The sequence below is a fragment of the Colletes gigas genome, unplaced genomic scaffold (assembly GCF_013123115.1).
Source record: "Colletes gigas isolate AHSC1104 unplaced genomic scaffold, ASM1312311v1 Colletes_gigas_Sc00045, whole genome shotgun sequence".
Classification (NCBI taxonomy): domain Eukaryota; kingdom Metazoa; phylum Arthropoda; class Insecta; order Hymenoptera; family Colletidae; genus Colletes; species Colletes gigas.
In genome coordinates, this window is record NW_025106674.1 from 394,366 (window position 1) to 421,806 (window position 27,441).

The 27,441-nt window shown below is 38.2% G+C and overlaps 1 protein-coding gene across 1 annotated transcript; it reads right to left on the bottom strand.

The window, feature by feature from the left end:
• Positions 1-8,776: 8,776 nt before the first annotated feature.
• Positions 8,777-10,453, bottom strand: LOC122403161 (tigger transposable element-derived protein 1-like). Its single transcript, XM_043406515.1, has one exon. It carries the CDS (start codon positions 10,451-10,453, stop codon positions 8,777-8,779), a length of 1,677 nt encoding a protein of 558 aa, XP_043262450.1.
• Positions 10,454-27,441: the final 16,988 nt, after the last annotated feature.

A 27,441-nucleotide genomic window follows, 5' to 3' on the forward strand; every position in this document is an offset into this window, starting at 1 on the left:
GGTTGCGATTTCTGAAATTGTGTATTTTGCGCGTTTGTATGAGAAATAGATTCGTAATCTTTACATTGATGCGAAGCTAAATGTAAAAATTTAAAAATGTTGTTAATTCTGGGCACTTTGGTGTCTGACAACGTGCGCTCCCATGTTTTCCTCGTTTCCTTGCCCATACGCGAAATTATAATACTAGTAAGGAGGTCGTTGGCTATATCCTCCGAAGTGCGACCAAACGCTTCTAGCGATCTTATTTGCAATTGCATATGATTGGCTAGATCACGGATCGACTCGGACGATTCATTTGGCATTGGAGGGGTATCGCGTAAAAGTGCTGCATGCCTCATTACCAAAGCGCGTTTATTATCATAAATTTCGATCAAATGTTCCCAAGCGGCTGTGTAATTGTCATCGGTAATGGCAAATGCTCCTATCGCGATTTCAGCACTTCCAGAAAGGGAAAGTTTAAGATAATTTAGTTTTTGTATGTTGCTGAGCCCTTCATGTGCGTGGATCATCGTTTGAAACGCGTCCTTGAAAGTCACCCAATTCTCGATACGACCGTCGAATGTGGGTAACGTAATTTTCGGTAAATTGACTGCGATAGAATTGCCCTTACTGCTGGTGTTTTCGTTTCTATTCGGACCGTCTTTGCTTCTATCAAACCCTTCTAATAGCGCGATTGTCGCTGCAATGGCATTATCGAAATCGTCCGTAATTTGTTCGCGTGGTAAGTTTAAATCCTCCGTTTCACCCGATAGCATTGCCAACTCATGTTGCTGTTCTTCAAACTTTTCGAAATATGATTTCAAACGATTAATCCGTTCGCGAAGTTTTACGCGGTCTTTGGCGGAATCTTTAAAATTCTCAATAAAAGTCGAGAACATACTTATTTGCCCTTTAAAATACCGGCTTCTGTGTTTTAGCGCGCGAATTTGTTCGTCTACAGTCGCATCTTTCTTTGCCGCGTCAGCCATTATCGAAAATCGAAGCAGGAAGGAAAGTAGAAAATTTTAGGAATAGAAAACTGCGCGATCTGACGAGCCTACCTTTCGTTGAATCAGCTCGGCTTCACTTCCTGGAGAATCACTGCAGCGTATCCTCAGTAGTCGCGTTGATGAACGATCCTCGTAGCCAACTGTCGATCCAAGGACTGTTGGGTCCAGCGATGATCCGGCTTGGTTGGTCGAGGATGTCGTGGCTTCCGCGATGATGACAGAGATTGTCAAGCCTGATGAATCTCGTCCGAATTTTTCGTCCAATTGTCACAACACTCCACTAGATCACTGATCCGGCTCGAAGGACCATGGATTGTTATGCCGTGTGTGGTTGTTAGAAAGAACTGAGTCTTTTTCGTGTAACAAGTAACAGTTTATTGGTGCCACAATGCGGCGTTATCACCGGCCGAATTAACTTTAGGTGATTGTTTCAAAAGGAGCAGCGACCGTGAAGATGACAATGTATTGTACTTGGCGCGATCGATTTACTCTGAGTTTTTGCGTGATTCTCTTTCTGCGCGTTCTAATGATTCTGTCTGCGTATTCGAAAGATTCGATAGATTCTTAGTGAGTTCGAAGAAATTCGATAGATTTTTACTGCGTATACGAAAGATTCGATCGAATCTCGATAGCTTCGAAAAGATCCTGATTTTCTGCCTCGGGGTAACTTCGCTCGTCGCCTCGCAGAGTCCTCGGTGAGGCCCATTTTCGGGGGAAGCGCGCTAGGATTTGCGGATTGACTTGAGGGAGGAGGATCTTCTCGTACAACCCTCCCGTAGTGGAGGAAGAAGGCCCCCACCCCCAAGTCGACCCCGGAAAATTCCCGAAAGTGGCCGAACTCCGCGAGTGACGTCACCCCGAAGCGGCGCGGTGACTTGGGCCCGAGCGGCCCATTAACGGTTTACAACCCTTGGTCCGCTAACGGGATAGCGGCCAAGGGGTACGCGCGATTCTTGGACGGCCAAGTGGCCCGCATGGCTACATTGCCTTGGCGCGAGGGACAAAAGGCCCCTTGAAGTCTGAATCCGGAACCCTCGCGTACCTCGCAGGCGGCATACGGCGCGATGGGAAACACGGATTGACTTTATGGCCACTTTCCAATGCCATCAGCCTAACTCCTGAAGCGCACGTGTTCGACACTTGAGGATTAGGCATTCTTCTAAATGGTCGAAGGACAGCAAAAAATCGAAAAAGGGCCTATTCGCGAACAACAAACCCGGTCTGGAAAATACGACTCCGCAGCTGCGACGCAGCTGAGTGCCTTGTCCAGCAATTCGGTGGACTAACGGTACCATCGAACAATGTGCGTAAAAATACCCAAACGAGGGAATGAGGCGTCGCTCGCCTCTCGGAATCGAACACTCGCGCTCCTGGCTTCGTAATTCGAACGTACCGGAGCGGAGAATTGTAAACTTTTCGTAAATTACAAATTATACAGTGGACTGTATTTTGGCTTGGAAAAGAATTAAACTTCTTTTCTTCGCCGATTCAGTGGTCGATTGCCCAGTGGACGGGGATGCAAGAGGAGGTTGTAAGGCTCCTAATGCACTGTTCCCGTGAGTATGCACACTGAGTCTGTGCATCGAGTCGCACTGCAGTGCACTGCACGACCGTCAATCTGCGGCTTCTCTTAACACGTTCCAACAGATGACTTCTTTGGCCGAGAGTTACACTGCGAAGCCCGACAACACGTTGTTCACTGCACGAATGCACTACTCGACGTGATACGTTGCAGTATTTTGAACTACGCGGGGGCCTGACCCACGACTCCGTTACTTCTCCGCACTGGTGCTCCTCTAAACGTTACACCGGCGGGATCTGTAGAAGTAAGGAGGCGAAGACCGAAAATCACACGTCCGAAATGGACGCCGACCTGACTACAGTGAGCCCACCTGGAGGTACACCACGTAGGTGCCTCCTTTTGGTGTCTCCTAAGCCGAAGGGCAATCACACAGAAGTATGGACGGTAACCGCCGACTTCTATATGATTCAAACGTTTATACGTTGGAATCGACCGTTAAATTCCGCACAGGAGGGGTCGAACACCCTATTGGTGTATTCTCGAGCCCTCCAAAATCTGCAGTAAATTTAAATATTAAACTCGATCGAGATTTTCTCGAACGAGATTCAGGTGCACTTGCACGAATCGGGATGCGAATCGTGTTTTCCAAGCAAGGTGGGAATGAATTTTCCGACCTTTTCGAGCAAGGCTCGCTACACCCTTTTAACAATAGCAGTCTTTTGGCTTTCTCGCACGAGGATCTTCCCTCTTAAATCGCGATTAACTTCTGATCGAATATGATCGGGAGCCGATGCGTCTCGTTCAGAAGTCGCCGTAAGAATGATACGGATTGACAGCCGAAGACGTCGCCGTGGTACTCTTACTGGTCGTTCCGTGGCGCTGTCTGAATTTCGGCCGTCTCTCCTTGTCACATTATCGGCGCACTACTCTCTCACGGTACTGACGTCACTAACACCGTTAGCACACTCGAATCGAAAGGTAATGAGCCGTTACCGATGCCAGAAAAACTAATAATACACACGTTTTTCAATCACCGTTCGCTATACAAATCTTATTAGAGATAATCTCTTGCTATTGTACGTTAACAGGATTAACGGTAATTGCGACCGAGGATAATCGCTCGGCATTATGCAATCTTTAAACAAATGTATTTCATCATTATTGGCATGGATTAAATGAGAATGTCCCATCATAAGTGCAAAACCATCAGCATTTGCAATATTTGTATGTATCGGTTTTAAAGTTCGCGTTCGATTATCCTGTTGAGTCATCCTTTTATAGTAATAACAATCTGATTTTTCATGATTATGACGCCCACAATGCCCGCAAGTCATTCTGGATAATTTATATTGAGATTTATAATGATCTATCTTTTTCGGTGGTGGGTTTGATCTTTCTTGTTGTTGTTTCTTAAAATGTTTACGTGGTTTCCACTTCTTTTTTGTCGCTCTGCAGCCACTAGATCCTGGTTTTGGCGAAATTCCACTTGTATGTAGAACTTTAAGGGTGGTAGTTCGTTCTTCTGTGCACATTTTAACTTCATAGTCCAAGAGTCGCATTTTCACAAACGCCATATATACTGGGTAATGTTAAAAGTAAATGAGAAATCTTGTCCATTTCATCTAGTGAAGCGCCAGCTGCTATTAAATCACCAATTATCGCGTCAAATTTAGTTAAATGCTGCAAGAGAGTGATTTCACCTTGCATTTTTATACTTAGTAGTTGCTTTCGTAAAGCTAATTGAGTTGCTAAACTACGTTTTTCTTAAATAGCATCCAAGTTTCGAAAAATATCTTTTGCTGTTGCATTGTCTTTTGCAAAACTAAGGAACGAGTCACTCAAATATTCTACGATTACGCTTTTCGCGATAGAGTCCTTTTTACGCCACTCATCAGTAATCTGATCGGGAGGATCCTTATCCACTACTTCTTGCACATTATTAATTTCAGCAAGTAAAGATTTCACTCGGAACTTCCACACAGTATATTTGTCACTATCGAACGGTTGCACATTACGTTTTGTTAGCTTACTTTCCATTTTTTTTATAGTCTTCAATATAACTTACACCACTATATTACTTTTATATATATTTATATATGTATACGTTATACTACTATATTAATTTTATATATATATTAATTACAAGTGTCCTGGGCCCATAACCTATTGGATATTATGAGATATATTCAATACGATATTCGTATAACGACAAACATTTATTAGCAATCACGCCTTGCTGTAGCGGTTGTTAGGACGCTGTCTATTGTTTTTAAACATATATGTACGTATCTAGATTCCGGACCCTAGTAGCATAAAAATATTAGATAAATATTTTTTTCAAATATTGCAAAAATATTTTTAAAGCCACATTTTTTCGTATGAGAAAAATATTGGATCTGAATATTGTATACATGTACAAAAAATATAAATTGAATGTTTAAAAAATGTAAGCTAAATATTCAGAGAATATAAACGAGATATTTAAAAAATATAAAGTAAATATTCAGGGGATATAAACTAGATGTTAGAATTTGGAGGGCTCAAATATTTATTTGAGAACCTCGTCTAACGGGTGTCCGGATTACGAAGGAGTAGGACGTAGGAAAAGTAAGTCGTTTGTTTTAATTATATTTTCGCGTCGTCGATCTTCGACGACGCCGTTTATTGAAAAAAGAAATAAAACAAAACAAACGAAACGTAACGAAAACTTGTAATAATAAAAAAAATAAAATAATTCAGAACAAAATTTTACAGAAAGAAAAATAGAATTTTTGGCCGTTTGCCGCTTTGAACAATTGAAAAATTAAATTAAAATGAATTGTCTCGTCGCCTGGCGCGGTAATCCGCCTCTCCTTCGACGAGTCGTCGGCTGGCGTCACTCTTCTCTGTAACAAAAAGGACGGAACTTGGTGTAAATACACGGTAACGTTAGTCACGTTTTCCGTCTCGTTCTGAAGTTCTCGCGCTCCTAGCTGTGCTTGTCGCACTCAGGAGCGGGGATTCTCTGCCGCTGCGTTACGCGGCGAAACAGGTGGACTGTATTTATTTATGTTCCCTTTAAATCAGGAAACGTATGATTGCAGTTCTGAGGAAGACGAGATTATGCCTCGATTCTTCCTATACTGCGTGATCTCGACCGTCGTAGGAAAGGGCAACAGATGGAGGTTGTAAGGCTCCAAATGTTGTCGAATCCTCGGTTTCTTACCGTCCTCGTAATCCGTACGTGTACGGTGTGGGACTGTACCTTGTCTGCGTTCGCAACGACTTACGAATAGCGTACGTTTCCCACTGTTGCTATTGAGCGGTATTCCACGCACACGTTGGCGTATTTTCGAAATACCGCTTCAGCAGGTCGCCTGATGCTGGACACGTAATTAAAAATTCCTAACACCGACTGGAGGGCGGCAAGTCCACCCACGGAATACACCACGAAGGCCCGTCTAGGTGGGGTTTTAACCGTTCGACAGTCAAGGGAGGTTCGAAGGTCAAACTCGAAACTTCGGATACGACCGATCGGTCCAACGATACGTATCTTTTTTCAGTCTTAGGTGGGTTTTACCCACAGCTGAACTAGAAACTTTCGGAAATAACCCACGAGATTCCTCTTTATAAACGGAAGTGTCGTTGGTACCGAATGGTATCCCAATCCGTTTATGTACTGCACTTCCTTGCGTTTCCGACTCTTTTTAACTCCAGCTAAAACGTGTAGCGGAAGTATTGGCGTTACCGGATCGGACCCCAATCCGTTCTTGCACTTCACCTTCTTCACCACGTTCTTAACTGGCTCGAAAGAACGACAAGCTCGACACTATTCGTTCTACTTGGGATATACGGAGGAGCGGGATCGTATGCCCATCTGCTCTCGGCCGTTTCCCAATCAAGAGTGATTCGCTTAACAAGGAGAGTCAAATTCGGAGAGCGATTTCCGACTGGCGGCGCTGTAGCCGAATTTGAGTTTGTCTTTGTCTATCTTTCGATTGTCTTTCCTTTTCTATCTTACGCGTTTCGAAACGTTAGCTTGAAATTCTGCGTAGTTTGGTCGATCGCGTGATGTTTCGAAGAAATTCGTATGTGACCGTTTTTGTATCCGGTCTTGTTTACGCGTAGCGGACATGAGAGCCGAACATTCTCGAGTATGTTACATACGCAGAAAAACAATACCGGGTGACGAATAATATTCTACTATTCTTGCACGTCGAATTAACGCGATATTTAAACACTAGATATTTAAAAAATATAAAGTAAATATTTCAAAAATGTGAATCCAATATTTCAAAAATATGAATTCAATATTTAAATAACATTCAATAAAATCTTTAAATTTAAGAAAAAGTTATACAAAAAATTAATCTCTATATATATGTGGGATTTAGTATTAAGAGGATGCGGTGATACAAAAAACTTTATTCCGTCGGTAAACGATATAATCAAACTATTTATTGCTCGGTGATACACTCTTGAAAAGACTCTGTGTCTCGTCAGCTGTTTCGCTTCTTATATCCTATTGTCGCGTTCCCAGGGGTTATCGCACCTTCCGCTATCTCACTCACTCATTCACTCTCTCTCTCTCTCTCTCTCACTCTTATCCTCGTGATCGTTCACTCGTCATTTGGCCAGTATTTTGAAAACGCGACGCTCGCCTTTGTTATTGCCGGGCCATCGCGCAACCGTCTCACAGTGGGCCAGATCGAAGAATTAGCTGTTTACAACTATTTTAACGTTATTTCAAGACTTAAAGACCGTAATATATAGGTCGTTGAATTTGTCTTGACGTCAGCTATAACATTATTAAGTAAAAAATATATTGTGACAATTACAAAATCAAGGTCACCTTAAGGTTTTATTAAAAAAAAATTCTTTTGATTTTTCATATTGGGATTTGTAGAAGAGTAAGCGGTGATTAATTTTTGGTTGGAAACATTTTTTGTCAGAGCATCAGAAATGCCTAAAAAATAGCGATGACATGTAAATAATGAACAATAATTGAAAACTAGCTGTTCAGGCTGTTCAAACAAATGATTAATTTATTTATCTAAAATTTATTGTCTATGAAGAATCATCATCGTCTTGGAGGTCTTCTTTTAACATTAATCTTTCAATTTCGTCATTGAAAATATCAAAACGTGTATGTTTTTTACCAATTTTGCGGTTTTCCGCCGAAATTGAGGATATTAAAATGTCGGATGTATACAATAACGTGTGAAAAAGGTCTGTCATTGTTTCTAGTCGTGAAAATTTTCTCGCGTGATCGTTTCTGATATTTCTAAAATCTTTATTTCTTGCCTCCATTGCCTCTTCTGAAAACATTGAAATTGGTAAACCAGCACACTTTATTATGTCTGCACCATGAAATAGAATTTTATGCAAACTTGATGGCATGTAAAACCAAATATCCTCACCTCTCACCGTCAATTGTTTTGTGAATTGCTGCACGTTTTTGTTTTTCAATAATGTCGCGCGTCGCTTGCGCGGCATCTCACAGGATGACGATACACTCTTTAACACACACAAGCTAAAGGGTATAGCCGAATAAGGGGGTCAAATGTGCCCTTGAACCAAAGGGTATAGCCGAATAAGGGGGTCAAATGTGCCCTTGAACCAAAATACGATGGATCCATCGATAGAGCATCAGAAAAAAACATTCTGTACCAAATTTGAACCCTCTATCATGTTCGGAAGGGTAGTTATTGGGAAATTTCGGATTAGCGAATTTGTGCCTATTTCCCCTATTTAATCGAGTATGAAAATTATGAAAAAAATCTGGCGCATTGTGACTATAGAGATACGTGTTTGAGAATTTTTTCCGATTTTTCGATTTCAAATCCTATGTGTGAAAAATTAAAAACGCAAAGAAACGCAGAAAAAATACCGATTTCGTATTGAAGCTTTCGAGACACTAGATTTATATAATTACTGTAAATGCATATTGTCATTGGTTATGTCCCTGAATTTTTTCAGATTTTTTGGCAGGGTGCGCCGTAGTAGCAAAAATGAAAAACCGATTTTTTCGGCGTTTTTCGCGTGAAAAAGCAACTTATACAGTGGTGCCTCACACAACGAACTTAATTCGTTCCAGGAGCAAGTTCGTAATGCGAAAAGTTCGTTATGTGAAACGCGTTTTCCTATATAAATACATGTTAAAAAAAATAATTCGTTCTGTAGCATAAAATATGCTAAGATGACATAAAAAAAGATAAATTTTTTGTTATTATTTTTATTTAGATACATACATCTAAAAACATAATTTTTTTAATTTTAAGACAGACTAAGTAGAGTCTACCGAATCTTGCACATCTTCATCCATTTTCTGCTTTTTGGCCGATGGTTTCATGAAAAACCTGTCCAAAGTCGTTTGTTTTTCTCTTTTCTTCAACATCTGCCGGAAATAACGGACAAGAGTATCGGAGTAAAGATCGTTGATCCTGTTTGCTTCAGCTGAATCCGGATAGTGGGCATTGGTAAACTCCTGAACTGCTTTCCATTTGACCAGGATGTTCTTGATGTCAGCAGTTGGGATTGGTTGATTGTTTGATTGTTGATCCTCGTTATCAGATGACGCTTCCCTTTGAGCATTGTCCTGTTGCAGGACCAGAAGTGCTTGGAGCTCTTCAGTTGTCAGCTCTTCTTCGTGTTCCTCAATAAGCTCCTCTACATCCTCTTCCTCTACCTCTAATTCCAGCCTTTGGGCCACTGTGATGATGTCCTTCACCACTTCTGTGTCATCAACAACTGCTTCTTCCTGGGTCCACGAAGGCACAAGCATCTTCCAAGCAGAAATGAGGGTCCTTTGTGACACTTCTTCCCAGGCCTTCTGTATAAATCGTATTACCATAAGGATATCAAATTTCTTCTTCCAAAATTTTCGGACAGTCATATTGTCTCCACCAAACTCGCATTCTTCAAACACCTTATTAAAGAGGGCTCTAGTGTAGAGTTTTTTAAAGTTCGCAATAACTTGCTGATCCATTGGCTGAAGAATGGATGTGGTGTTTGGTGGCAAATACTGCACCCTGATAAATGGATAATTTTCCTGCAATATTTCCTCTAGTTCTTTTGGGTGAGAAGGGGCATTGTCAAGTATCAGAAGGGCTTTGAGCGGCAGTTCTTTTTCCAGCAAGAATTTCTTCACGGCAGGAGCAAAGGTTTCCAGAATCCATTCGTTGAAGATAACTTGGGTCACCCAGGCTTTTTGATTGGGCTTCCAATGGACGGGCAGTTTGGACTTAATAACGTTATTTTGCTTAAAAATTCTTGGATTTTTAGAGTGATAAACCAATAGAGGTTTGATCTTGAGGTCTCCGCTGGCATTAGACGAAAACATAAGGGTAAGTCTGTCCTTCATGGCTTTGTGTCCTGGCAATTTCTTCTCCTCTTTTGTAATGAAGGTTCTGCTCGGCATTCTTTTCCAGAAAAGACCCGTTTCATCGGCATTGAACACTTGTTGTGGGCAGTATCCTTCATCCTTAATACATTTTTGAAAGTTAATAGAGAACTTTTCTGCTTCTTTCTTGTCAGCACTGCCAGCCTCACCATGCATAGTAACGCTGTGGATTCCACACCTTTTCTTAAATCTAAAAAACCACCCCCTGCTGGCTTTAAATTCTTCTTCATTATCTTGATTGCTGCTACTTCCAGGGACGTTTTTCTTTAGATCGTCATAAATTATCTTGGCTTTGTGACAGATAATATCTTGGGTTGTTACGTCACCTTTCACCTGCCTGTCCTTAATCCAAATCGCTAATAGCTTCTCCAATTCCTCGTGGATTGAAGACCTATGTTTTTCATTAAATAGTTTTGATACTCCTTTGGCTACTTTGGCTGATTTGATTGCATCCTTATTTGTCAAAATGGTGAAAATGGTGGTCTTGCTTAGGCCAAACTCTTTGACGAGGTCACACTGTTTTACTCCACATTCACTCTTTCTAATTATTTCCTGTTTCATTTCAACAGAAATCACCTTCCTGCTTTTTTTAGAACCCATGATATAAAAAAAATATTGAGTTTAACTTAAAAGGACGACTGCCGCGATACGTGCGTAAGTCAAGCGCAGTGACTAACGACTGCAGTGCCTGCGCGGGAGGATGCAATACATCGGCAGCGATCGTGGAAGCTCGGGCGACTTCGTTGTGTGAAGCGAAGTTCGTTGTATGAATCATGAAATGAACGAATAGGAAGTTCGCTGTGTGCAGCGTTCGCTGTGCGAGGCGTTCTTTATGCGAGGCACCACTGTACTTTGAATTTTTGTATTCCCTTTAATAGATAACTATATTCTGTGGTTTTAAACATTTCCATGTTGAGTAAAACAGTGTATACAAGAAGAAAAGCAAAAATAAGTCAAGAAAAAAAACGTGCTATGCGCGTTGTATTCAGAAGTATCAGCATTATTTCCAAGAGCTGCGATGGTGCAGTGAAAGATGCTTGGCTGCGAGACTGCGGCAAACTTTTTGACGCGCGTTCGCACCTTACTAAGGTACATTTTTTTTTATTATATTAATTTTTTTTTCAATTTCTAACTAAACGACAATGAAAAACTATTAGTTTATTAATATTTAAAAAATATTTTTACCTAATATACGCAAAAACAATTATGGAGCAGTTTCTATTCCATCATTTCTCTAGTCGTATATTTGCTTAAATACCCTACTGTTTCATTTTTTCTACGTTAAATGAATATACGTACTGTGGCGTCGCCTCCCATGCTCGCCACCAGAGGGGTCGCGCTCTCACAAGTGCTCGACCGACCCCTCCGTTGCTATATATACACTCCTCGAACGACTTCCCAATATCCCAGTCGTCTAAGGCAGGGCCTGCTAGAAAGCCTTACTGATGAGTCCACTGGCAGGCCCGAACGAAACGCGCCCCCTCCTTTCCTTTTCTGCCCTCCTACGGAATTCTCACGAGATCCTCTACCCGCGGCAAAAGCAGCGCCACAGTACTGTCCTCCGCTCACTTGAAGTCCTGCGGAAGGAATGCGGGAGAAGTAGAAGGGGCACACGTATTCCCACGCACACATTGGTCTCTAGCTCGCTATTCGTCGCGGCAGTTACACACACATGTGGACTGCCTGAGAGCAAGGGAGCGAGACAGATAAATGGGCGGTCCGACTCCCCTTGCCCCTGTGCCGTCTCGCGGGACTTCAAGTCAGCGGACCACTGTACTTAGTTTTAAAATCGCATACCTTTAATAACTTTGAATAGTGGAAGAAGATTTCCTCAATAAAAAGAACATTAGCAGTCTTTGCATATAGTTACGGATATCATGATGACAAGATTTATGATGTGCAAGGTTTATGAATGTTTACGTCTATTGGCAGTCTAAATTACTTATTTTAGACGAGAAATTGTTCTCTTATTATCCATTTCCATTACACATGTCCACATTTCAACAAATGTGATGCATAATGCTTAACCCAAGACTCAGGTGGCTTCATTGCTTCTTCGCAGTATCTCATCTGAGGATTCCTATTAATAATACAATTCTTTATATTTTTCGATACTTAATATATATATGGACTTTTTTGTAGTAATACTTATCTGCATGATTGTTTGGTGAATTTAATAAAAATTCATGTCTGGTGTCCTTAGCTTTCATCGTTCATCTCTTCTTAGTACCCCTATTAATAATACAATTTTTTATATTATTTGACACTTAATACATATATGAATTTTGTTGTAATAATACTCATCTGCATGATCATTAGGTAACTTGAATAAAGTCATATCTTATGTTTTTAATCGTCATCGCTGTCTTCATTAATAACAGGTGCCACTTGCTCCTCGTTAAACATTCTACTAAGTATCTCTGCAGGCCTTATAATTGTCGACAAGAATCGAGCATGTGACAAATAATAAATAATAGCTGCAATATGGGAACAACACCCGATAGTGCGATTACCATTCGCGCATTCGCAACAGTACCGTTTCACTCCGGAATAGCCAATTGAATTTGGTATATATTCTATGTAACATCGATACATTTTACTATTAATATGGCGTGATTTTACTTGGAATTTAATTATATTGTTATTTTCTTTTAAAGAATGTATATGAATATTGTTGTCTTCGTCCATTATTTCTGCTAAATATGAAACTGCTTGTGATAATTGATACGATCCGGTAAATAGAATTTTGAGGTCTCTCTCTGTCATTTCTGGGAAATCAAGAAGATCCGTCGCAGATATCATATTAAATGGTATTTTTTTTCTGTTCCAGTGGTTTGTCTCTACTTCTATTGCCAATGTATTTTCTATATGTTGTTGATTTGACATTCTATTTACTATTTCATCACGGAGTCCAACGTCTGAATTTAATCGTTTTCCAAATGTATTATTTAAAAAACATGCTATTCTGCAATATAACCCGACTGTGGGGAGTAACTTATTGTCCATTTGGTGGTGCAGTAATTTATATTTCTGTCCAATGATGCCGTGAATCGCTTCCACAACCCAGCGAACTTTCGTTACTTGGCGTGAAGCATTGGATTCTGCAGTTGTCAATTGATTGCGTTTTCCTTTTAAAGCAGGCATGAGCACTTTATACCCAGATTCTTCTAAATATGATCGTACATCACGGAAACCTCGATCAACTATACAGATATCTCCTCGTTTTATTAATCTCTGTAAGCCATTCAGATCTTGAAGTGCAATTTTCATTATTTCTGCATCATTTTGATTTGCATAGAAAGGTCCGAGCATATCAATAATGTAACCGTTTGTCGTGCAAACAGTAAAAGGTTTGCAGAGTGGTACTTTTTTTTGGCCAGAGTATGATTTCCGTTGGTATTCGTTGTTAGAACTTTTTTGGTGGCGAATATATGTACCGTCAAAAATAAGTGCTAGCTGGTCTGTTATATTATATAACTGTTTAGCAATAATGGACGTTTCATTTTCTATTAAATGTTGACGAGAAAAAGCCGCGACTCCGAAATGATATGGTAAAATATCTTTTTCAAACGAGTTCCTAACTGCTTTACAAAAATCGGATACCTGTTGTTCGCACTCTAACCCAAAAATTGAAGCTATCATACTATTCGAATTTCCAATACGCAATTTAAATAAAAAGACAACAATAGCCTGTGTCACAGCTCGTTTTTCCGTATTTCTCATGGACTTCATCATTTCTCTAAGTTGAATTAGTGTTAAAATAGGTGCGAGTTATTGTCGCTCTCACCCTTTAACGAGGTGTCCGAATTACGAGGGAGTGGGAATGTGTGGGAAAGTGAATGGTACACTTGCAAATTTCTTTCGCCTAGTCAAGTGACTAGGCCGTTTATTTAAAAATGTGAAATTTAATAAAAAAAACCAAAATTAAATAAACAAAAATAAGAAATTTATATTTTAAAAAAATAAACCACCACCAAAAGAAACCGGGCCGCGCCTCAGGCCACTACGGCTCTCGTCTCGGTCTTCTGCAACAAAAGAGACCGAAATTTGGTTGAAAATATGTGACAACGCTCGTCGCGTTGTCTGACTCGCGTCAATCCACACGCTCCTGTCTCTGTTTATGATAAACAGGAGCGGGATTCCTTCACAGCGATACGCAACTGTGTTAGTGGACTGTATTCTTAAACATTTCTCGTGTGATCGAGAAACGTTCGACTGCAGTTCTGGAAACTTTTAATAGCAGATGGGGAAGACAAGATGTGGATCTCGATCTTCCCACTGCTGCTGGCTTGAATTTTTGCTGGAGGTGACAACAGTTGGAGGTTGTAAGGTTCCAAAAATTGTCCACTCCGTGATTCAGCGTCGTTTCCTGGTCCGTACGGGGCTGCACAGTGGTCTGGGAAGCGGCGTTTTGTGGCCAAAAGTCAATTTTTCAACTTCAATGTTTACAGAAATTTTTTTCCCCTATGTATTGATAACCCTCGAAACCTTCAAACTCCAATCATATTATATATTTCAGGCAATTCTATAATCAGATATAGTGTTATAAAGTGTAAATCATGAAATTTTAAGTGAAACTAATTGTTGCAATTACTCATTATAGAACAATAAAATATAGGTTTGTATTACACCAGTATGTAGGTAAGTAAATATATTTTAGTTATTTATATGGGTTATAAGCATTTCTTAATGCGTGTATAAACAATGTAAAATTTATAACTATTTACACTTTGAGAAGGCTTATAAAAAAATGATTACAGTGCGTAACAAAAAGTTGTACGCACCCACTTTTTTTCGATTATCTAACGAACGAGTTGTGATCCATGGATGAAACTTTTATACAATAAAGAGCATCTAAAAACACCTATTCTTATTATTTGTATCATCCGAATTGGAGCACACGTTCCCGAGTTGTGCAGCCGGAACAGTTTTCGGCTGGAACGAAAAGTTGTACGCACTTAATAAAAAATTAATTTAGTAATATATAAGACGCATTTTATTGATGGATACAGTGTTTTAATAATTAATGGGACCTGCTTTATTTTCTAATACTAAAAGGAGTCTCCTCGGAACACTTTGGATCAGTTTTTTGAGGACTTCCGGTGTGATCTCGTTCCAAGCGTCGATTATTGCGTCCTGTAGGCCAGCAATGGTTTCGAATTGTCGATGATCCTTATACACATCTCTGGCTATAATTCCCCAAACATTCTCAATAATATTCAGGTCCGGACTTATAGCCGGCCACTCCAAAACCGCGATATTCCGGTCCGCGAAAAACTTTTGTGTCTCTTTCGAACGGTGAATAGCGGCATTATCTTGCTGAAAAGTATCTCCATCATCCATATGAGGCAAAAGGAATACTTCAAGAGTGCGAATGTAGTCCTTCGAAGCCTGTCGACCGCTTAGAAATGCCATCCGCGATTTCTTCCCGAGCTTGAACGCGGCCCAAATCATAACACTTCCTCCGCCGGCTTGCCGTCTGACCTTCCGGGGTTGTTCCTTCCTGGTATCCTGCCAGCAGTAATCCCATCTATCAGGCCCATCAAGATTGAACTTCTTTTCATCGGACCACCACACATTATTCCATTCGGACGTCCACGCATGGTATTTCCTTGCGAACACCAACCTGGCTTCTTTATGATGCGGTTTCATTCTTGGTTTTCTAGTGATTTTCCGATATTTGATATTGGGATCTTCAACTAATCTTCTTCTAATAGTTGTATGGGATACCTCGTTCTTCAGTTCCGCGGAAATCCGGCGTGTAGACATCTTCCCGTCCGTGGCCAGCTTCTTGATCCTCCGAAGTGATCGCTCATCCAACTTTCTTGGACGCCCTGGAGACTTCTTCTTTCCATAATTTTCACGTAATCTGATGAGGTTTCTAATTACTCCATCAGATCTACCAAGTTCTCTTCCAATTTGTCTCATTGACTGTCCGCGACCGTACATTTCCCATGCACGGTTCTGCTCCTCCACGGATAATTTCGCACCACTTCCCATTGTTGTAGAATCAGAACTACGAGCGTCGATATCGCAACGACAAAAGACGAGTGACGATATTGTAACGACAAAAGACGTTCGTCTATTTCCAGTCTGATTCTACAACAATGTTTTATTAAGTGCGTACAACTTTTCGTTCCAGCCGAAAACTGTTCCGACTGCACAACTCGGGAACGTGTGCTCCAATTTGGATGATACAAATAATAAGAATGTGTGTTTTTAGATGCTCTTTATTGTATAAAAGTTTCATCCATGGATCACAACTCGTTCCTTAGATAATCGAAAAAAAGTGGGTGCGTACAACTTTTTGTTACGCACTGTAGAAGTGATACACATCGGACCTATTTTATATGAAAGCTTAGACAATTGCTGTTCAGATCATGTAAATTTTAAGTGCAACTTCCTGCAACCTTTGGCTCTATAGGGATTTTAAAATCCGTCGCGCGAGGAGTTTTGGCGTTCTGAACGCGTGTCCCTATGCAACCGCTTGAAAGGCGCCTGAGGAGATTGAGGAAAATCTGAAACGCTTTCATTGCGTGGACCTTATCTTCTGTTAGTATTAATTCGTATAAACACTGGATATTGGCTCGTTCGAAGTGTTTTTCTGCCTCCTCGGATTAGTGTTTTACCGAATGCGCACAGTGAACCATCTCTTGCAGTTTGAAGTTTTCATTTAATTTTATATATTACAGTATAAATTCTCTAAATTAAAATTTAGTTATATATGTATATTATAGTTATATTTTACATGTATTATAGTTTTATTCATAAGTTTCATAGTTTAAAGTAAAACAGTGTATAGTGTACAGTGTTGTAGTGTATATTGTGGACTTTTGTTATAATTATATCAAAGACTTTATACATATAATAATGTCGCAAGATTCTTCAGGTATGTTTCACTTCTATATTGCATCGAACATGTTTTTCCGTACAAAGGGCACACAAAAGTTTTTATTTTTGTAGACCAGTACTACTTCAAGAATGAAGACCTTTTCAACGCATGGCACAATGAAAGTAATTTAAATAAAAAGATAACTGCCGTTTCCGCCTTTATATTCGACGGAATAAAACAGACTGATATTTCTGACAGTTACAAAAAATCAGTTAAAGATAAAGTGCGCGTGTTCTGCAGTAATTTGTCTAATAAATGGAAATGTTCTCACCGAATATTATACAAATTTAAATCGAAGCATCAGGAATGGTTACAGGGGCATTTCACTTTTGAAAAATATAGTAACATTAATTCAGAAGCTTCAACATCTGTAGGACGGCCTCGTTTATCATATGAAGAAAAATCGTCACGATCACAAAGACGGGAAGCAGCAGAACTTTCGGAAGAAATGAATGAAGAATTGGGTTTAGTTGTACATGCAACAAGTATGGCAGCACGTATGTAAAAGAGGAAACGTGTAAATGTAGCTGTAGTTCTAAATGAAACAGTGAGAAGTCCTAACCGCGCCAAAAAATGAGGAAATTGCTTTTTTATAATAAACAAGAGCCAATACCATTTTCCATTGAGGAAGCTGTAGCTTTTCTTTACGATAATAATCTAAGTAAACGACAATATGTCAATATTAGATTAGAAAGTAAACAGCGACATTGTGACATATATCCTAAATATGACGCTATATTGGAATCAAAGAAAAATTGTAGACCACCCGGAATTATCGTCACGGAAAGAACTGCACAAGTTCAATTGCAAAATCTTGTAGAGCATACTGTACAAAGAATTGTGTTGTTACAAACAGAAGTAATCGACAGTATTGTTTCAAATAGCAGTGATGATGTCATTCAATGTGAAATTATTTTCAGCTAATAATACCGCTAAAATTTGTAACAAGCAATAATATTATTTTATGGGACAATGACACTCCGCACTCTATAAGATTTTGTAGGCCAGTGAAACTTGAGTACATTAAAGAAACCGCAGAACATATTCTTAAAGAAAAACAAAATATTGATCATGAAATCAGTAATTTATCAGATTTAAATTTGCCACACAAAGACAAGACTTTGAAGATAAAATTCAAATTAATTATGGCGTTAATTGACGGCAAGGTGTTGAATATGTTAACAAAAACGAAATCGTTTCAACGCTGTCCTATTTGTGGTGCAGGGCCTAAACAAATTTTGAAAATTGTGGATCTTCGCGCAATAGAGTTTGCACCGAAAGAAGAGGAAAGGTTATATTATGGAGTCAGCCCTCTACATGCCTGGATTCGATTTTTCGAATGCGTTATACACATATCCTACAGAATTAAAATAAGAAAATAGCAGATAAAACGAAAGGAAGATAAAGAAATATTTGCATCACGGAAAATAGAAGTTCAAAATTTATTTTGGGAACGTTTAGCATTGAACATAGATAAACTTAAACCAGGAGGAAGTGGCAATACAAACGACGGCAACACAGCTCGTCGAGCTTTCCAAAAAACGGAAATATTAAGCGAGATAACAGGTTTAGATAATTCCCTTCTTCAAAATTTCAAAATAATTTTAATCACAATATCGTGTCAATATGCCATTAATTTAGAGAAATTTGAAGCATTTTGTTTTCAAACTGCACGCATATTTAAAGAAAGATACCCATGGTATCCAATGCCGCCAACAGTCCATAAAGTTTTAGTACATGGGAAACAAATTTTAGAAAAATGTATTTTACCTCCAGGATATTTATCGGAAGAAGCCGCGGAATCCAAAAATAAATGTTACAAACACGATAGACAGTTCCATGCTCGAAAATCTAGCCGAAAAAGTAATCTAGAAGATATATTTAACAGGGCTATGGAAACCTCCGATCCATTTATATCTAATATTAGTTTAAAGAGCAGGATCTATAAACAGCAGCTCAAAAAACTCAAATTGCCTCCGGAAGTTTTATTGTTGCTGTGTTCTCCATCTATCGAAGAAACGACTGACGATGATGAGGATTCAGATGAAGATAATGAAGAAACATTGCCCATATTTAGGCATTTAAATAATGTAGAATTGGATTCAGAAGACGTATAATAATCAGGTATTTATATGTATATTTCAGCTATATTTATCAATCAGTTTTCGTCTTACTTGTTTACTCGTACTTTCGTTTTACGTTCTTTTTTCATCTTTTTAATATTGTCTACTTTTCCAAAAATGCTAACTTAACTAAATGTAATCGAATTTTATTATAAAAGCAATTAATTTTGTCTTACAAAATAGCCATAAACATGTCTAGAATTTTGCCGTGATATTTCATTCTTTTGTGCACAGTAACAATTACTTTTCTTTTAATAATTCACTCTAAATAATCGTATTACATCACAATTAGTATAAATAGTCGTAATAGATCAAAATATATGTGGAAAGAAATCGATATAAGTATTATTTGAATTTTGGCCACGAAACGCCGCTCTCCAGACCACTGTGGACTGGTGTGATGCAAGCCCTTAACTGCGCTAGAAGCGTCTGAAGGTTAAGGTGCTTACACCACGGTGCCCTTTGAACGTCGCTCTACACCGAGTGTCCGTACACACTGGTGATTAGTGACCGACGTTCGAGCCAATCGAATTCAGCCGAGAGCACCCAGGGAATACGCCAAATAAGGCCCCTATGGGGGTGGTACTCAAACTGAAATTTCGATCCTCGGAAACGACGATCCCACTCAGGGTATACGCCAAAAGGCCCCTATCAGAGTGTTTGAATCGCACAAAAATTCAAGGAAAACCGAGAAGTTTTTCTCGGTTCTCGTTGCACGACAGCTGATTACAGCGGTACGTGCCTTCCACACAACGATGGCGACAATCGAACACAATTTAAGTGTTACGATGATTGTTATCAGCCACCGGTTGTTAATGTGGGAAATCGCTTATGCTTTGAAACAATTGACGCAACGGTGGCTATAATCGAACACTATTGAAGTGCAAGAACGATTATGATCAGCCACCGGTTGTTTAACTGTAAATTGTTTCAATGCTTCGGTTCTGTGGTGCAACTATACAATTAAACGGATTTAATTGCGCGTATATCGTGATCGCGGTGTTGGACGAGGTCGGCTTGGACGATGCGAACTCGTCGAGAACCAGATAGCAAGTGATTGTCGAGACAGACCCTCTTATCCGCGATCGCGAGAGGGGAAATTGTCTGTCTCGTATTAATTTTGAATCCTCTCTGTTATTTCGGCGTAGTAACACCGGTTCTCATGGAACCGTTACTGGGCCGATCGCGTGACTATTATCGAAGGTAAAGGGTATAGCCGAATAAGGGGGTCAAATGTGCCCCCAAACCGAATGGAACGAGCCACGGGTCATTCGATAGCAAAAAAAAATAACCCCTGTGTGCAAATTTTTAACTTGAAATCTCGTCCGTGGGGGTAGTAATGGGGTGAAAACGAAAATCATGTTTTTGAATTATTTCTCTTGACTTATTGAGTAAAAAAATGTAAAAAAATTCAGAGACATTTCGGGTACCGGGGCACATACTTTGGGAGATTTTCAGATTTTTTGATTGAAGAACCAGGTAGTGAAAAATAAAAAACAGCAAAAAATGCCGAAAAATGCCGATTACGTATTGAAGGAGGCCCGGAACTACTTTTATACTTTTACAGTAAACAGGTATTACTATTACTATTACTCTCAATTTTTTTCAGATTTTTCATTTTGGTGCGCCGCAGTGAAAAAAAATAAAAACCGAGTTTTTCCTCATTTTCTGCGTATTAGAGTAACTTACACGTTGAATTTTTATGCATCCTTCAATATATAAGTGTTTTGTAGACTGTTTAATGTTTCTACACTAAGCAGAATTACATAACAATTGAAACAAATAAAATAAAGCCAACCGTTGAGCGCAATATATCCTAGAAAATCAACGATATTTTCAACGGCGTCGATGGCGCAGCGTTAGAGTGTCAGACTGCTGAACCGCTGCAAGTTTTTTTACCATAGGTTCGAGTCTCTCTTCTGGACTTAGTATTTTTTTTTCTTCATTATTTTTTTTTCAAATTCTAACTATATAACAATGCTTTATATTTATTTATAAATGTTCTGAAAGCATTTTACAAATATTTTAACCTGAAATATGTATAAATATAGTTTTGGAGTGTTTTTTGCGTTTTTATTTTTTTTGTCAACCACGATTATTGTTTAACATCTCTTACACTGAAATTAATGTGAAATGTTAGTTTTCAAATCTCTTACCTTTGACTATTGTGAATGGATCGAAGCAGAAGATTGTATATTAGCTTACTATTACTTCTTCTCGCCCTTCGATCAAGCAGATCTTTCCTTCTTTTTCTCTTTCTGTGATAAATATGAATGTTTGCTACGGCTTCAGTATCTAACGTAGACATGTAAGGGCCATTCCACGCCAAATCTATTAACCCACTCTCTGCCAATGATACTTTTTTCTAATAAACCCATTTTTAAGTACCAGTTTGATCGTTTCATGCTTATTTTTGAATGAAGTATCATTGCTCGATGGAAACCACGGGAAGGTGGTGAGCTTTTTCCATCAGGAGAGGCGAAGGATGGGTTAGAAGTGATTACATGGATCGGATGAGAGTAAATGGCGGACATAAGTGTTGGAAATAAAAAAAAGCATGGCTCAATCTTGGTCGCTGTCGACGTTAATTACGGGATTTACATGTTCGATATTAAATAAGTTATTCAGAATTTCTGCAGGACGTACAATTGGTGAAAGGTACCGAGCATGTGATAAATAATAAATTATTGCTGCGACATGTGAACAGCAACCGACAGTACGGTTACCATTCGCACATTCGCAACAATAGCGTTTAATCCCGGAGTAACCAATTGAATTTGGTACGTAGTTAATGTAACATCTATATGTTTTACTATTGATGTGATGCGATCTCACTTCACATTTAATAATATTTTTTGTCTGCTTAAGGCAACGAACAATTATATTATTATCTTCATCCATAACTTCTGCTAAGTAAGATATGGCTTGTGATAATTGGTATGTTCCCGTAAATAGAATTTTTCCCCCGTGGTTTCCATCGAGCAATGATACTTCATTCAAAAATAAGCATGAAACGATCAAACTGGTACTTAAAAGTGGGTTTATTAGAAAAAAGTATCATTGGCAGAGAGTGGGTTAATAGATTTGGCGTGGAATGGCCCTTACATGTCTACGTTAGATACTGAAGCCGTAGCAAACATTCATATTTATCACAGAAAGAGAAAAAGAAGGAAAGATCTGCTTGATCGAAGGGCGAGAAGAAGTAATAGTAAGCTAATATACAATCTTCTGCTTCGATCCATTCACAATAGTCAAAGGTAAGAGATTTGAAAACTAACATTTCACATTAATTTCAGTGTAAGAGATGTTAAACAATAATCGTGGTTGACAAAAAAAATAAAAACGCAAAAAACACTCCAAAACTATATTTATATATATTTCAGGTTAAAATATTTGTAAAATGCTTTCAGAACATTTATAAATAAATATAAAGCATTGGTATATAGTTAGAATTTGAAAAAAAAATAATGAAGAAAAAAAAATCCTAAGTCCAGAAGAGAGACTCGAACCTATGGTAAAAAAAACTTGCAGCGGTTCAGCAGTCGGACACTCTAACGCTGCGCCATCGACGCCGTTGAAAATATCGTTGATTTTCTAGGATATATTGCGCTCAACGGTTGGCTTTATTTTATTTGTTTCAATTGTTATGTAATTCTGCTTAGTGTAGAAACATTAAACAGTCTACAAAACACTTATATATTGAAGGATGCATAAAAATTCAACGTGTAAGTTACTCTAATACGCAGAAAATGAGGAAAAACTCGGTTTTTATTTTTTTTCACTGCGGCGCACCAAAATGAAAAATCTGAAAAAAATTGAGAGTAATAGTAATAGTAATACCTGTTTACTGTAAAAGTATAAAAGTAGTTCCGGGCCTCCTTCAATACGTAATCGGCATTTTTCGGCATTTTTTGCTGTTTTTTATTTTTCACTACCTGGTTCTTCAATCAAAAAATCTGAAAATCTCCCAAAGTATGTGCCCCGGTACCCGAAATGTCTCTGAATTTTTTTACATTTTTTTACTCAATAGGTCAAGAGAAATAATTCAAAAACATGATTTTCGTTTTCACCCCATTACTACCCCCACGGACGAGATTTCAAGTTAAAAATTTGCACACAGGGGTTATTTTTTTTTTGCTATCGAATGACCCGTGGCTCGTTCCATTCGGTTTGGGGGCACATTTGACCCCCTTATTCGGCTATACCCTTTGGATTTTTTCTACACGGTATTGCTCCCGAAGCAGGTTACGACGCAGAGAAGGCTCTGGAATGTCGCGAACACTGAGGACAACACCGTCTAAGAAATGTCCCCTTTTTTCTATAGATCACGCGACAATTTAACCGCCGTTTCTTAATAATGAATTAACGCGTTATTTAAACAATTAGATTTTCCCAAGTTAATCCCGTGAATATTTTAAGACGTTCTTCTGATAATGTAAAATCACCTATTTTATCTTTAATACTAGAATCACTACTAACTGCAAGGTATTCGAAATAATCTCTAAGTTCGTTAACATCGATAAAACTGGTATTTGAATGTACGCGTAAGTTCAATATAACGTCTTCGAACAACCGTTTTTTTAATAAATGTATAGAGCAGCACCTATTTCCTTGGGGAACATATAATCTCCGCCTAATAAATACCTGCTTCCTTGTCTCAGGTGGTACATTAATTATATTCGTTTTGGACCCACAGACGAAACAATATCCATGAGTGGCAATGATCCTTGAAAATGGCATTTCGATGCATGTAATATTTGATTCTGGATGATCACTTGTATCTAACGTAAACGACGGATCTCCCATTGAAGAAGTTGATGGATTTGACTCAAAAGATGATTTGTCGCTTGGTTCTTCGGGTGAAGGTGGTTTCTGTGCACATGCGTCAGATGAACATTCTCCAGTTGCAGATGTTCCAGGTACAATCGTTTCGTCCAAAAAGATCCCGGCTGCGGAAGTTTCGATAGAGGGTGTTCTGATTGAAGATGTTTCATGCGAAGATTCCTCACGTTGTGAAAATTGGTCAACTGGTGTTTCGAAATTCACCTCGCGCACACGTTTTGTATTTTTGTATACAAAAATACGACACGTATTGCACAACACATCACCAGCAGTAACCACTTTGCTTAGAATTCTTGAAAACATCGTGGAATCAGCCTCTGTATTAATCCTCTTTTTCTGTCCACATGATTTGCGTATCAATTTATTACAATTAATACATCTAACGCGGACAGTTTTCCTGTCAATAAATTCAAAGCCTCTACTTGACATGTTGAGAACACGACGAATATAGGCAAACAAAAAATAGTAAAATAGTAGCTAGCTGATTGCTTTCCGTGCTGTTTGGAATTTCGTCCAAGACTGATTCATTTCTACGTCCCTTTCCTTGGAAGAAGTCATTTCACAACCGGGGGAGAGTTTGGGGTATTTCAAAAATGTAAACTGCTATTCGTGGATGGAATATTGTCCTGTTTTTATTGGTTGATTGAAAAGGTCGAGTTCAGTTGTATGATCGCCCTCGAAAGACCACGCTTTAGCAGGTAGTCACCGACCGTACAAATAATTACCTAGGGACTGCATCGACGCTAAACATAAGTAATAAAATAAATGGTCATTAGCCGACCTCTGCCGCGAAGACTGCTTAGTCTTAAGCACACTCATCCAACTTAGCACACAATCACTGGATTTTAAAAACTGGGTTTATGATACGGTCGCCAGGTATGCTCTATTTTTGCTCTGATCACCTTACTTGTACGAGGGATTAAAGCGTTAAAAATTGCTTTCCTGCAATATATATTTTCGCTTTGTCGACAGATACGCGTTTAGTGTCTTATTACCTCAATATACATAGGAATTTCCTTCCCATTCGACAAAGGCTGCTTATATTCTTTTTATTGAAGAAATCTTCTTCCACTATTCAAAGTTATTAAAGGTATGCGATTTTAAAACTAAGTACGTATATTCATTTAACGTAGAAAAAATGAAACAGTAGGGTATTTAAGCAAATATACGACTAGAGAAATGATGGAATAGGAACTGCTCCATAATTGTTTTTGCGTATATTTTAGGTAAAAATATTTTTTAAATATTAATAAACTAATAGTTTTTCATTGTCGTTTAGTTAGAAATTGAAAAAAAAAAAATTAATATAATAAAAAAAAATGTACCGTAGCAGGGCGCGAACGCGCGTCAAAAAGTTTGCAGCAGTCTCGCAGCCAAGCATCTTACTCACTGCACCATCGCAGCTCTTGGAAATAATGCTGATACTTCTGAATACAACGCGCATAGCACGTTTTTTTTCTTGACTTATTTTTGCTTTTCTTCTTGTATACACTGTTTTACTCAACATGAAAATGTTTAAAACCACAGAATATAGTTATCTATTAAAGGGAATACAAAAATTCAAAGTATAAGTTGCTTTTTCACGCGAAAAACGCCGAAAAAATCGGTTTTTCATTTTTGCTACTACGGCGCACCCTGCCAAAAAATCTGAAAAAATTCAGGGACATAACCAATAACAATATGCATTTACAGTAATTATATAAATCTAGTGTCTCGAAAGCTTCAATACGAAATCGGTATTTTTCTGCGTTTTTTTGCGTTTTTAATTTTTCACACCTAGGATTTGAAATCGAAAAATCGGAAAAAATTCTCAAACACGTATCTCAATAGTCGCAATGCACCAGATTTTTTTCATAATTTTTGTACACGATTAAATAGGGGAAATAGGCAGAGATTCGTTAATCCGAATTTTCTCAATAACTACCCTTCCAAACAAGATAGAGGGTTAAAATTTGGCACAGAACGTTTTTTCTTGATGCTCTATCGATGGATCCATCGTATGTCAAATTTGGTTCAAGGGCACATTTGACCCCCTTATTCGGCTATACCCTTTACTCTCATTTCAACAAGGTTAAGGCTTTTTGTAAGTCAAAAGAAAAGGCAAAGTATTATTATCGCCATTTTTTGATGCCAGAACTTTGTCTTCTTCTAATGCTTTTCTTGCTCATTCAGAATCTTTCAAGTGAGCATCATGTCTTTAAACAAGAATTGCCTTTTCTTCGTCATCAGTTGTTGTCTTAATTTTCATATCAAAGAAATCGCACCTTGCACAGATATCTTTACGTGGCAAATGGAAATGTAACTTGAAATCTCTTTTAAAGATTTTCCTGTATGTCCATTCATTAACTGAACTCAAGTTATTTTCCTTAGATTTTTTCAAGTACAAATTATACATTTTTCTTATGTTTAATTCAGGATTCAGAAACATCCGTTCTGGATTTTGGGATCGAATATAATGACTTTCAAATGCCGGAAAGCTTTGTATGTATTTTGTCACTGTATCTGTCAATAGTTCACTAGTTCTTCTGCAAGAGCCATCCATTTTTCCACGCACGTCTTTCGGAATATTTTCATGCGCTTTTAAGACACGATCAATTCGTCCAGTAAATATTTTGGAAGTATTAATGAAAAACTTCTTACATACTAAAATGTTTCCACCACAAGTGACCAGGTACAATTTATAAGCATATACCCTTGGAGTACCCGGTTAATGTCTTGACCTTTTTCTATATACAATTTCACGATGAACATTACAATAGAGAAATACGTTTTGCTCATTAAAATCACCTATATTCCAGAACTTATCAAAAATTGTTTTACGCTTTGATTCATTAACACGTTCTATACATTTCTTCGAGTAGTTACAATTTTTGGATTCAAATTTTTTTGCTGGAATGAATTTTCCTTTTTTTGTATAGTAATCTTGTCCGGCATTTCGCTTAATTTTGTTTATCCGTTGCATATATTTTCCTTTATTTTCATCTGCAGAATTTAAGTTCTCAGTAACAATGTCCTCATCTGATGAAGATTCTACCTCTATAATTCTTCTTCTCTTTTTACGTTTCATTAATTTATTTTTCATAGTGGAATTATCTTCATCCTCCGATTCTAAGATTTTTCTTTTGTTTATATTCATGGGTTTTATTTCTATGTAGATTAATTCAAAACAAAGTAATATTGATATTGATATTGTTATAAAATAATATTGATTTACCATTTTCTCTTACCTATATCGCTATCTGACGTTACTATGAAATTATCCGTTTTAGGAGGAAAATAAAATAAGTAACCTAAAGTAGTACACTCAACACGTGAAATAAAACAAATATAAAACAGTATGACTACTGTTTGCATACACAGGTGTCAAGGCTATTGATCCTGACGCCCGTGTATGCAAATTGGACTTACACCACTTTCATAATCAATGGTTACGCAATTTCTTTTACCGGCAAATTTTAAACTAGACAAAGTATGGGCATTCTTTAAGAAATTAAATACTAACTAGTTATAAATAAAAAATTTACACCGAATTAATCATAAATTACGTGATATCTCATTTTTTTTTAAAATGGACTTGCACCACTTTCAAAAATTCGAAACCAAAAAGTCGATATAAAAAGAGAATTTATAAAACTGGCCACATAGCTTTTTTCACAAAATTAGAGCATATAGAAATCGATATAAAAACTGAT

Excerpts from the sequence above, each read along its gene's own strand:
- LOC122403161 (XM_043406515.1), bottom strand. The coding sequence starts at position 10,453 with ATGAAACAGGAAATAATTAGAAAGAGTGAATGTGGAGTAAAACAGTGT.